The 13,886-nt window shown below is 44.6% G+C and overlaps 1 protein-coding gene across 1 annotated transcript; it reads right to left on the bottom strand.

Moving 5' to 3' along the window:
* Positions 1–9,026: 9,026 nt before the first annotated feature.
* LOC134464469 (interferon alpha-inducible protein 27-like protein 2A) lies at positions 9,027–12,598 on the bottom strand. The gene is made up of 4 exons (XM_063217908.1): positions 12,380–12,598; positions 12,259–12,282; positions 9,942–10,103; positions 9,027–9,267 (listed from the first exon to the last, which is right to left on the bottom strand). Exons 1-4 carry the CDS (start codon positions 12,387–12,389, stop codon positions 9,179–9,181), a joined length of 285 nt encoding a protein of 94 aa, XP_063073978.1. The 5' UTR covers positions 12,390–12,598; the 3' UTR covers positions 9,027–9,178.
* Between the last annotated feature and the right edge of the window lie 1,288 nt (positions 12,599–13,886).

The raw sequence follows: 13,886 nt of genomic DNA on the forward strand, positions 1-13,886 counted from the left end.
AGGCAGGCAGCCGCTTGGGGCCCCCAAGCCCCTGGATAAAAAATAACAGCCCATACTGTATTACAGTAGCGGTGATTTTGGTTCAAATGTATTCTTTTGCATTTTTGATTGGGGCCCCACCTAACCCTAGAATCGCTTCTGCACACACACACTACAGAACTGGCATGATGCACACTGCTGTGTGAGTACGTGTTATTCTTGTAAAACGAGAAGAATCATGAACAAATTATTACTGTTTTACAGATGCTCGAAAGAACCCTTATTGGATACACAATTTGCACTTCTGCACTATAAGGGTGTATTGGCACTGTACTGCACTATACACACACACACACACACACACACACACACACACACACACACACACACACACACACACACACACACACACACACACACACACACACACACACACACACACACACACACACACCTACAGTATGCAAAGGAACGGACAGACACCTTTCATTTCACTGCATATTTTTAGTATTTCTGTGCATGTGGCAAATAAGATCCTTGTAATGTTTCATTGAGCCAATACAATTTTCTGAAGTATTAGACGGGTATACCACCAGATCAAGCAATTTTGGGAAATCATCTGTGAATACACTATAGTTGAAGTATTCGTGCCAAAGAAATACATGGCACTGAATTTATGTGAGTGAGGGAGTTACACAGCCAAATGCACAGAAAGTGACACAGAGGTGATTCTAGGGGAGCCTGTAAGGGGCAAAAGAAAATGTAAGAAAACCTAACATATTTTCCGTTAAAGCCATCATTCCCTCTGCAGTAGTCCATGGTTTTGTTATCCCTCAGTAGGGACTTTGGCCGTCCCAAGCAGCCCTTCCCTGATGTTGCCTCTGGTCAAGCTATAGGCCCACAGCACAGTACGCCTCTGGGATACTGGGAGCCGTTGGAAAGCGGCAGAACCACCTAGTTGTTTTGGATCCCCTGCCATGCGTGCAGCCGGTTTGACAGATGTGGTGTATATAATGGCAAAGGGAAGCTGACAGGGGGTCGACAGAGGGGCCAGTTGTACAGGGCCCAGGGTGAAAGGGTGCCCAAATTTGGGTCCCCATTACATTTGTATGAGTTGAGTGGGGGGGCCTTTCAGATTACTTTGTCCTGTGCCCAGTGAAAGCTGTCAGCACCCCTGACAATGACTGTGTGGAGTGGAGCTTGGTCCAGCTCGCTCGAGCCCGACTCTGTTCTGTTCTATTCTGCTTGATTCGGCCCTTTTCTCACGATGCTCTCCCTTTGTTCTCCCAAAAAAACATATCATTTGGTCCGGATGGATGGGACTTTTGGATCTAGTGGTCTTAGTGACGCTTTCATCGTACGCAACTTACAGTTATTTCAAGTACAGGGTATTGGTTATAGTCCCTAGAGCAATCTGTGTGGTTAGGCCAGGGAGTTAGGGAGTGGAAGGGTGGGATTCAAACCTGCAACACTCTGATCTAAAGCCGATCTCCTTCACCATTAGGTCACAGCTGCAATACATTCAGATAGATGTCGTCCAGAGGGTCTGGATCTGCATTGGTGTCCGTTCCTGTTCAGGGAGTAAGTCAATGTAGGATTGCCACTGGTTTAGTGACTCAAATGACACAGAGCATGACAAAAAGATCTGGCATTCCCCCATCGGTGTGAAATGCTGCACTTTTCAAGGGAATCCCTTCTGAGCAGTCTGGGAACCCTCGCCAGGGAATGTGTTTGGGAGGAGAGGGGCCACAGCTTGGTATCAAAACAGGCAATTATACACAGATTCGGAGGATCATGCTGTCTTCTCAAAACAATCCCTCCCCTCTGTGCTAGCATGGGAACTCCCCAAGATACAGCAATAGGGAGAGCGGAATCAAATCAACAACACACAATATTTTTAATGATGTCCCTGCCCTCCTGCGTGAAAAAAACAAAAAAACAAGCTGGACGAATTGCTGTGTATCATGAACTTCTATCTTCCATCTTTGGATCTTCCATCCAAAATCCATCTTTTTTCAGCCACTTGGAAAAGACATGGGTCTGGTCAGCGAGATCCTGTCAGCAAGATCAAAACACCATGTTAGGACCTTGTGTGGTGCTCATTCACCACATATTATAGCCAGATTGCAGTACAGGAAAACCGCACACTTGTGAGAAGAAGAAAGTAAGAGTTCCCTCGTGAGCGGTGACACTGAGCTGACCTTCCCGCCCAGCCTGCCTCGTTTGCTGGCTGTGCCCAGGGCTGGCTTACAGGGCATTTTCCCAGTGGGCCGACGGTCCTCTTTGTTTCTGTTGTTGTTTTTTTGTTTCAAATTCACCCTTAGAGAGACTGATCCATAATTTAGACGAGGCAGCCCATCGGTGCATCCTTAACATACAGTGGACTCAGGCCCGCCGATGGAGGGTTCCTGGGCCCAGGGAGATAGGGGGCCCAAATTGGGTCCCCATTACATTGTATGTATAGGTGTAGGGAGGCCCTTTTGGATGACTTTGTCCTGGGCCCAGCAAAATCTGTCAGAGGCCCTGAGTGGACTGAGCCCATTATAATTAGTACGGGGGGGTTTCTGCCAAAAATGCCCGGGTGGGTTTGTGTCCCCGGTCCAGCCGTGGCTGTGCCCCTCTGGTTCACCATGCGATGCAGACTGCTGCTATCAGGAGCTTGCTCAGGAGACCGGTTGGAATCCACCCACTGCAGGGTTCCCACAGTGAGGATTTGTCCAGACTAACACCCCTGACGCAAGGGATAAAGACATGCAGGGCGCGGCGCACAGTAACTCTCTATCTACCCTATAGCGCTCCCTTGCTCTTCAGCACAGTTTCTCTGTCAATTCAATTCAATTAATTATTTCTCTCTCTTTTTTCTGTCTTCTGTCTCTTCTCTTTTGCTGTCATGCTCTCTCTTTCTCTCTCTCTCTCTCTCTCCCTTTCTTCCTTCTCCAGGTCTTCACTTGCTTAACCTGTCTCTCTTGCCCAAGTTACTGTTATCTCATTCAATCTCTCTCTCTCTCTATCTCTCTCTCATTTCCCCCAAACTTATGTAGTCACTCACTTAAGTCTCTCTCATTCACTTAATCTCTCCTTCTTTCACTCTCTCACAATCTCCTGCCTCCTCCACCACACACCTTATCTGTGGTGTTGTAATGCGGACACGACGCTGAGCAGGCTTGACGTTAATGCTTATCAGTTCCTCTCGCTCGGGCCCCGCAAGGACCCCAAACCTGAAGAGCATATAATTTGATTTAGTGGAGCCATAATCCAACAGCACCACATATGTCTATACCCCCATGGGATGAAGCCACGCCACACACATGCGCGCACACGTACACGGACGGACACGGACACAAATGTACACAAACACACACACACACACCACACACGGACACGCACGCACGCACATGCTCTCTCTCACACACGGACACACACACAAGCACACACACACACGCATGCACGCACTCACGCATGCACACACACACACACACACACACACCTGCTGGTGAGCGAAGAAGATTTAATGCAAGTGCTGCTCTTGATTAATTACATTGTCCACGTGCACTGTAGGGCTTAGGAGCCATGGCTCAACAAAGAATTTGCTGTATTAGTGGTAGTGCAATGATAATCTTATCACGCGACAGTCAACTTACCTTGTTCTTGAGTCGTGTGTGTGTGTGTGTACACACACACATATGCACTCATCATTGCACATAATTTACAGCGGATGATTTATGATTTTATTTGATTTAAGATTCCCATTAGCTAATGCATTCCATCTGCCAATCTTCATGTGGTTCACAAAACAAAAACATTACCATATTCATTTTTGCAAAAAACAGATACACTTTCTTCATACAGCATACATATATATACACAATGTAGCAAATTGCATTTTTTTCGGAAATGAAGTGTAACGTCATAGTCATACATATAAATTGGTGTTCCAATTTAAAAAGATGCACATGGTAACAAAAATGGTAACATATGTACAGCCATGGGATATTAATTCTCTTTTTTTTCCTCAAAGCTTGTGTTGTTGTTGTGTGGTTCAGCCAGGGAAGCTGACAAGTTCGGGCCAAACAGGTCAGTTGTCCCTGGGAAAGAGGGGGCCCAGATTGGATCCTATGCATTGGGTGGGAGACCATTACGGACAACTTTGTCCTGGGCCCGGCCAAAGTTGTCAACGGCCCTGGCCGGGTTCAGTGATGGGAGTTAGAGGTGTTTTTTTTTTAATTCCAAAACAGCAAAACAGCTCTGAATGCCATCAAGTGTGTTGTTGGTTTGGATACTGACGTCTGCCAGTCAGGCATCATGTGTATGGAGATGAAGATGGGGTTTATTTGGCCATCAGATTCACTTAAAATCCATAAAAGCCCTCCACAAACGTTCAATCCAACGGCCCAACACACACACACACACACACACACACGCACACACGCACGCACGCACGCACGCACGCACGCACACACACACACGCACGCACACACACGTCTGCCTACGAATTATATCCCACAGGAACATGGGCTTAGAGAGGGGGGAAAAAGCCAAGATCCTTGGCATTCTCTCTCACCATGACATCACACATCATGCAACAGGAGTGCTTATCACTCACAGACATCGGCGAGAGGAATGCAGAGATCCTTCCAGAAGAATGCAAGGTCTGGGAACACAAGACAGAAAGCACTCTTGTTTGTTGCGGCTGCATGCAAGCGAAAGACGTCTTGTTTTGAAAGGCATTATCCAATTTAGGATGATGATGATGATGATGAGGATGAGGATGATGGTGGTGGTGGTGAGGTCTGGGATTCCTAACGCAATAATTGCGTCGAGATTCAAAGAACTTGATCATGCATAGACAGCTCAGTCTTGAATTACGCCCCCCCCCCTTCCCACCCACACAAAAAGAAAGAAAAGAAAAGGAAAGGAAAGAAAAAAAGGAAAAGTACTGCAGTTCATCATAGCTGACGACAGCTTGCCGAACTCACTCATCACACACGATCCGAGGAAGGGATTAACACACTGGTCATGTCTGGGACGGCCACTCATCACCAATCAAAGGTGGCCTTATCAGAACAGCATAGGCTACACTACAGCCTATAGGCTCTCCATAGGCACAGTATATCGTAGGCTGCATTCGGCAAACTCAAAATTGTATCCCACAGCATCAAACAGAGCAGATAGGCCTACTACATTAACAGTATCCAACCACTCATCACCCATCAAACTTGGGCTTTATCAGAATAATTCAGATCATGATTCAGAACAGCATAGGCTACAGTAGGCTCTCTACAGGCATCAAAATCAAGTAGGTAGCAGGCTTCACTCAGGTTTCTTGATAACTTTTGAGGGTGCTGTCCCAAATGAATACTTAGAATCAAAGAAAAGTCAATTTTTCTTCTTTATTTTTGTGCACAGACGCGTTGCACACTGAGGAAGGCACACGCCGAAACGCGTCTGTGCACAAAAATAAAGAAGAAAATTTGATGCAAGGTGCGCCCCCCCTTTTCTTTGATTCTCTACAGGCAGCATGCATAGACTGGGTATGGCCAACTCAAGTGTATATCCCACAGCATTAAAGGCCTTATCAGAATTCAGCATAGGCTTAAACTCTCAACAGGCAGTACAGGCATACAATCTCAATGTGCAGTGTGTGTAGGCTGCATATGGTGGACCAAAGTTGACGTCCCACTGCATTAAGAGAGCAGATGCTGCATTAACTATGGCTACGACCACTCATCACCCATCAAAGATGGACTTGTCAGAACTCAACACACTTTGGCATTGAGTAGACTCTCAACCAGTGGCGGAACAATTACATACAGGGCCCCAGGGCAAGACACTGATACGGCCTGCTAAGTTTACAATAGGCCACCCACATCTAATGCAGGAGGGTCTGCCGCCCCTGCTCTCAATGTGCAGTATGCTGCATTTGGTGGACCCAAGAAAATATCCCACAGCGTTGCACAGAGCAGATGCTATTAACGATGGGTCCGGCCACTCATCACCCATCATCAAACATACAGTACATTAACATTGACTTAAAAGATCTCAACATAAGCTTTGGCATAGTCTCTCAATATGCAGTATGTATAGGCTGCATATGGTGAACTACAGTTTATATGCCACATCACTGAGCAGACCAGATGCTACATTAACAAGGAATCTGACCATTCATCACCCATCACCCAAATGTGGGCTTATCAGAGCAGCATAGGCTACAGCCCTGAGCTCTCCCCGCACGGCAGAATACAATGCAAACAGAAGGCCCACGTTTATATCCCATAGCATTAAACAGTGATCTCTCAGAGCAGATGGTAGCCTACATGAATCTCAATCTAAATATTGTCATTGGCACCCATGGAGTCTGTGTTTAAATCTTGAGCTTTTAGCAGCCTTTGCACCTACATTTCTAAGTCCTGCAAGTTCAGGAGGACATTCACAATCACAACTATGAAGACAAGTCTCAGTCGACACCCCGTCCCTTTACAAAGCTGTTTGCACTGGAGTTTGCAGTTTTGTAGTCAATCATGGCCTCAGAATTTTGGGTTGCCACCTCTCTGACAAAAAACCCGGACATTTTTGCTGGTATGCAATGGTACTCTTCCTTTAGTGTCCAGGACATACCATTAAAAAGTGGGACAGCTGGCAATACTATTCAGAATGCAAAAGTGTATTCCTTGTACCAGTAGTTTATGTAAGCCATGTATTCCTTCTATTCACTCCGTCGAAACAGTTTCGTCAGAGGCAAACAAACTTTTTTTGGAGCTTGAAAACACTTTGAAGGGAAACTTACTCAGTTGAAATTCTTTTTTTTTTTTTTTTTTTTTTAGCATTTTTTTGGGCTTTACAAGCCTCTAAGTTTACTGTTTTTTTTTTCTCAGACAGGACAGTGAAGTAGAGACGGGAAGCAAGTTGGGAGAGACGGGAAGGACCCGGGCTGGGAATCGAATCCAGGTCGGCCGCGTATAGACGAGTTTCCTACCATATCAGCCATGGTAGGGCCATTCAGTTCAAATTCTGATGTGGGAATTAGAGGTTATTTGTCATTCACATGACAATTGGATCACATGTAGCTGAACTTTACCTGCTAACACCTTTACACTCTAAGTGAAACAGCAAGTCCCATTTGAGGACTTTAATTGGGCCCAGAGACCTCTGAGTAGTCTGGGCGAGCTCCAAGTATGTCTACTACTGTGGAATACTGCACAGGATCCAAATGTCTCAACACCTGAAGCCATCCCATACTGTGGCCAATCTACTACATTTAAGTCAATCAGCCGTGTGTGCTCCTCTGTCGTAGATGGTTCAGGAAATGTATGGTTGGATCAAATAGGATGTAGGCTTTGCACGGTCGGGCACCTATAAGCTTACAGTACAGTAAACATGCTTTGGGCGTAAAAGCAAATCCCTGTTGAAGGTTGAAGGTCTGTTGAGGCTTGAGTGGGCTACATGAGAGCCAAGTTTTTTCGCTGCAGAAGAATGGGAAGTTGGGGGGGGGGGGGGGGGCACAAGGCCTTAACATCTTAAGCCATCCCTGTCACAGTGTGTGCATGGTTGTGACAGGTGGCATTTTCCATGCCGAGTTTAGGCTCTTATTTTTCTTTTCCCTGGTATTTTCTGTCTTTTTTTTCTTTCGTATGTGAACGTTTACAGTGAGATACCATAGGCCTATACCTGATTTACTGGGTACAATGACTCAGGAAAGGAGGAAGAAGAGGGAAAAAATAGTGAAAGCTGATCTTCTTATAATTACAATACGTTCCAGATGAGCCTGAGTTTGCAATCAGCAAATTGTGTGAGAATTGTGTGTGTGTGTGTGAGTGCGAGAGAGAGAGAGAGAGAGAGAGAGAGAGAGAGAGAGAGAGAGAGAGAGAGAGAGAGAGAGAGAGAGAGAGAGAGAGAGAGAGAGAGAGAGAGAGAGAGAGCTAGCTGTATCCCTCAGGGATCCTGGAGTGAGAGGGCTCCTGGTGAGACTCTGCTGAGATGGCGTCTGTCATGAACTTCTAATGAATCAGTAGAATGTGAATAAAGGGAGGCGATGTCGAAAAGGGCTGGGTAGAACGAGTGGAGAGAGCAGAGGAGAAAAAAAAGAGGTGGGGAATATGAAGATGCATTAGCAGATAGCATTGCCATACCTCAGCCTAGGCCCACAAGCCAAAGTGTATGTGTGTGTGTGTATATTTAATTTCATGCTATTCAATGCATTATTATTGCAGATTACGATGACAGACATTGGCAAAATAAGAATGCTTTATGCTATGAACAGTCACCACATACAGTATCCAGTTCCACTTTGGCAGTAAAATAATGTGGTAAGTGCTGTACAATGTCATGACATAATAGGTGAACCATTGTTTATTGATGGGATCCGTCTTATATACATATCTTGGTCTAGGAAGGACCACTGATATCAATTCATTCCATCAATGATTTGTGATCTACTATCTCAGTCTTCCATTTTACTGCTAAATGAAGACCAGAGGCTATCATTTCCTATTTAGTGCAAAAAAACATTCATTGTGACTATTTAGTAGCTTTATAACCAGTGACAATGAGGCCATTTACTTTTTCAACATTAGAAATTATACTCGCTAATGTGATATGGAGCTGCATTCTTCTCAGTTGTCCTCGAGAAATTAGGCATAAAATAACCAGCTTGTCATGTGATACCAAAATGCACTAATAAATCATTCTGCTGTCTCCCAGACACTGCATGTTTTTTGGATTCCCACACTTGTCTGAGAAACTTCTTCTTATATTGTTTTAATAATAAACTCTGCTACATCATTTCAAATAGTCATATTAAAAACATGAAGCAGTAGCCTGGTGTTGCTGACTATTTTTGTTATTTCAGTAGACTTAATCAAGCCCATGGAATTGGTTTTCAAAGGGATGTTTTCTGTTCTCGTCTTAATATCCAAACACATTAGATTGGAACTTATACTGTGATGTACTATTAATGCTATGCATTATTCTCATCAGACTCTAGAAATGAGCAGTGTGATCATGCCACAATGCTTTTCTTTACATCGTTTTAATAAGCAGAACCACAAGAATGAAGGTCTTGCTATGCATTTTTATTCATCAAATACATTTGTCTGGGTTTGGTTGTAATCAATCATAAGTATGGATATTATGCATAAATTTGTCTGAGTTTCTGTCTCAAATTCTTGTGTGTTGTGATCATTTCAGTCAGTTTCATGGCCGTCTATCGTCTCCAGGCCGACAGCACGCTCCCCACTGCGCCTCCCAGACCTGCAACCACAGCCTTCGCTCCTGCAGATAGGCCTACTGCTCCTGAAAACAGAGAGAGACAGAGACAGAGACACAGAGAGAGAGAGACACAGAGAGAGAGAGAGAGAGAGAGACAGAGACAGAGACACAGAGAGAGAGAGACACAGAGAGAGAGAGAGAGAGAGAGAGAGAGAGAATCATTTGAAGTCAAATATTTTTGGAACTTATGTGGATCATAAAATATCAATTTTACACTAGATAAATGAAAACATCTGCATCAGACAAGCATCCTTTACAAAAAAATACTTGGGATACCTTTGGTTTTCTCAAAGATATTCCTGTGCCAAATTCCATTCATTTGAAAAGTCCATGTGAAAACTATGTACTCCTACAGGTACATAGGATCACATTAAGCTAAATTTCAAATGAAATGCACAGAGGAGGTATGTTTGAGTTTGGCCAAATACTCACAAATATTAGAGGAGGAAGGGTAAGGTTAATGTGGTGTGGAGAAGACTTGACTGTCGAAATCATTACTGGGGGACAGCTCAAACATTCAAGAGTGTGCCAGCTACAATTCAACCAGCACACAAAGTATTTGGATGAATCAGCACATACTGACCATTACGGTGGCTTTATTAATAAAACATTGAGACGACTATGGAGTATTTTTACATACAGTATTGTGATGTCAGGAGGACACACTCACACTCACACTCTCTCTGTCTCTCTCTCACCTGCTGTCTGCAGTGTTGCCACCAGACTTCCTGCTGCCACACCACCGCCGTTGGCCACGGCAGCACTGGACATCATGCCCGCTGCGTAGGAGCCAGCTGAGATGCCCGCAGAGGTGAAGCCTATGGCTGGCAGCACGTATGGTGCCACTACCAAAGTAGCAGCTTCAGGACAGATGGAAATAAAACACATAGCCTAAGACTATGCATTTTTCATAGTGCATGTATCAGGTAGAAGGAAAACCTTGGTAGGACTTTTACTCTGTCCGTCCAGTGCGGAAGTAGCCTAGGCTAGGCTTTAAAATAGGCCTATATGTTTTGGTGGTTACATGAGAGATGCCAGATTAGGTGAAACCTTTGGACGACAGCAGGTGTGGTGCAAAGAGCACAACATTGGCGTCTAGACGGTAGAAAATGAAACATAGCCTGCCATTCATGTATGTGAGAGAGAGAGAGAGAGAGAGAGAGAGAGAGAGAGAGAGAGAGAGAGAGAGAGAGAGAGAGAGAGAGAGAGAGAGAGAGAGAGAAGCCTGTGGCCACGGCAGAAAATGATAGGCCTACACAATCACACGTCGTTCTGTGCCAGGTCAATACAATAGAGTCCGACTGCGTCCTGGAGCACAGGGGGCGTGTATTTAGAGGGGCGTGTATTTAGAGGGGCGTGTATTTAAGGCAGCCCTGATTGGTCCGATTCACGACGACCGCTGCTGGTGGACTACCCCTGACTTGGAGCCATTGAAACCCATTCAAAACTTCATTTTTTTCGATCTGACACATACTATTTTTTAATTAGACCTAAAGACACACCACGGGTCTTGTTTAAAAGCTGAGAACCTCAGCTCTCCAAAACTGAAAACGGTATTTCCCTAGCATCTACCAATCCGAAGGTAGCCTACTTTAAGTGCGGGGTTACTTTTCTAAAGATAGCGTTTTGTTTCCTTGGAAACGGAACGGAGATTAAGCCAGACAGACTGACGAAGCGATAAATGTATGTCATTTGACTCGGTTTTGCATTATTATGGATGCATTTCTAATCTTGACATTCTAATGGACAATCTGTGCGAGTTTCAAAATGCGTTTTTATGTAACATGGGAGTAAAATGTGTTAACAGTACGCCCGTCTGGGATTTGTTAGCTAGTCCGCTAGTTAGCTAGCAAGTAAGTAATAGATATTAGAATCGATCTGTCTCAATGGCCCAATCATAAACAAAGAAACACCAGGATTTGGATGTTTAATATCAGCAATTTGTCAAAGCAAAACATTTTGAAAACATTCACAGACCAGTTTTATATCCACAGCCTAGAGTGTCGGCAAATCTTTCCACTTTTGACACATGATGTAGTGTAGAGACCTAGCACTTGCTAGCTAACTAGCTGACCAGCTAGTTTAACAAATCCCAGACGTGATGTAAACACATTTACTCCCATATCACATAAAAACACATTATGAAATTCGCATAGATTGTCCATTGTCATGTCAAGATTAGAAATACATCCATACTAGTGCAAAACCGAGTCAAATAGCGTATGCGTAACACATAAACCGCGTCCGTTTCCAAGGAAACAAAACGCTATCTATGTGCTGCGAAGCTGCTCTCAGAACAGAGTGTTTGTTACATGGTCGCTCTGTAATGTGCTCTAAGAGCAGAATTACCGGTACATGTGTGCATCAAATATGCCCTGAACCTGCAGAAAAGGTGCCCTAAGAGCAGGGTTACATGCGCTGCTAAGCATTACCATGTAGACAATAAAGACGCCCTCAGAGCAGCGAGTTAATGTGTCACATCGTTACCGATATGCGGTAAAGCTGCCCTCAGAGCATAATTTTCAAAAATGCCGCGAAATTCCCAAAGGAGCAGTTAAATGTATTGAATGTATCTGGATACCGATAAGAGCAGAGAAAACGGTACAAAAACTCTATTGTAAGCCCTAACATTATAAGTTGCAATGAGAGGAACATAAAGCCCGGTTTGACTAAGTAGGCTAAGCTAACATTAGCCACCAACTGCTAAAGATAACGTCTACCGCCGGTGACGTCAGACGTCGTCGTGAATCGGACCAATCAGGGCTGCCCTAAATACACGCCCCTCTAAATACACGCCCCTCTAAATACACGCCCCCTGTGCTCCAGGACGCAGCCGGACCCTTCTCGGTCAATACGGGAGAAATTAGGGAGGATTTTCAACTGCTGTTGCATTTTACGTTAGCCGTTAGTGTGCACGTCTTCCTCCTACATAGCCTACTTGTTGTGTAAAAGGCACAGTGCTAACTAGACTACCAGGTTTGCAACATTGTTTCAAGGCAGAATCAACCAACTTACCTGCCCCTGCCAGTCCACCAATAACTGCAAAAAAAAAAAAAAAAAAACATTTTATAAGCAGGGCTAGAACATATTGAACACTGTACTGTTGAAACTAAGTAAACACTACTGATTTACGTACCTCCGACCATCTTAGAGTAGGCTAGTTTCAGCACAGCGTCTTACAGAATCTGTGGTTTCAGTTCGCTGATGAAGCCCTCTGTTTCACCACCACAAAGAAAATGGAATATTGTACAAGAACGACCACTAGCTGGTGTGGCCAGGAGTGGCACTGCAGCTATGTTATCGCAGCCAAGTAAATAATGAATGGGTGCCAATGGGGCTGTACGCTTCTCATAGAACTATCTGCCCGTGTGTTTTTTTCCCTGGAAACAATGGAGTCGCGTTCGATAGATATGACCGTAGATGTCTCTGCTAGGATCAGTCAGAGTACGTCTCTCGTCAGCTCTGGTCGTGAATAGTCGCAGAGATTCCTCAGCCAGCAGGTATTAGCCGAATGCTAGCGTGTTGCAGGACAAAACTATCACCAGTGATGGTACAAGAAGGAGATAAGTCAGGCTCGTTGTTTTCCGGTATCCCGTTGACGTCAGGTGAACGCCCCTTTAGGAGACCATCCGAGTTTGAGAGTGAATTACGCCTCTAGAGTGCATTTGTGGGATTGAATCCTTGGATGACAGTTCAGATTTCGGATGTCAAAATGCAAATTGACGTGTGTCCTCCTCGACACTTCCACCTTGAAATAAAACAAAGGGGTGAAATAGGTTTGTGTTGTGTGTCTTATTCATTGCACATCATCCAAAGACGGAACACAGGTGTGTTTCACATAGGCTACTATTTAATTATGCCATCGTATATTTTTGGGTAGCAGCAACTGTGTAGATGAGGTAATTAGCAATATTACATAACATTGGTTGCTCTTTCTATCGTAATTTGGCGATAACGTCCAGCATGTTCACAATGTAGGCTAGCTTCAGCGCAATTCACCGACAAAAGGCTCCCAATTCCGCGCACTTTTCAGGTCACGGTATTTCCGTTACTGTTTATTATTCCTTTATAGGCCTAGGCCTACTGTTGTGCTGATTTCGCTCGTTCGGTCGTTGCGGTGGAAACGGTTGAATAATTTTAGTCCTGAAGTTAAATACAGGGCGAGTTTGAAGCCAGAATGTCGTCGTGAAATTAAAGTTCCATCTCTTTCCAGCTGCCGTTACGACACCCTTCATTACAATGCTGTCTATGGCCGTTTGACTCGGTTTTAAATGTCATCACCGTTTCAAATTGTAGGCCTAGGTTATAGCCTTGACATCTCTTTAGTAGGCTATTTCATGGTGTCCCATGTAAAGTGTTACAGACTTCTCGCGAATAGGCCTATTTCCTCACTGCCTAGCCAAAAAAGGGGACAACTAATGTGGCTTCACTGACAACTGCAACAGTTACTGCAAGGATCTACCTGCCTGGAGTTGCATAAACCAAAATTCGAAAAGTGCATTAAACACCGCACACTGTGTAGGCCTAGGCCCTACTGTTCTCCCCCCCTCTTCAAAGCATGCGTTTCGCCCGGTGCGTCTTCAGGTTCCCAAAGACGCACTGGGATAAGAGCTAATCTGAAGACGCACTGCGAAACGCGTTGC

Source organism: Engraulis encrasicolus, chromosome 15 (genome assembly GCF_034702125.1).
Source record: "Engraulis encrasicolus isolate BLACKSEA-1 chromosome 15, IST_EnEncr_1.0, whole genome shotgun sequence".
In the NCBI taxonomy this organism is placed as follows: Eukaryota; Metazoa; Chordata; class Actinopteri; order Clupeiformes; family Engraulidae; genus Engraulis; species Engraulis encrasicolus.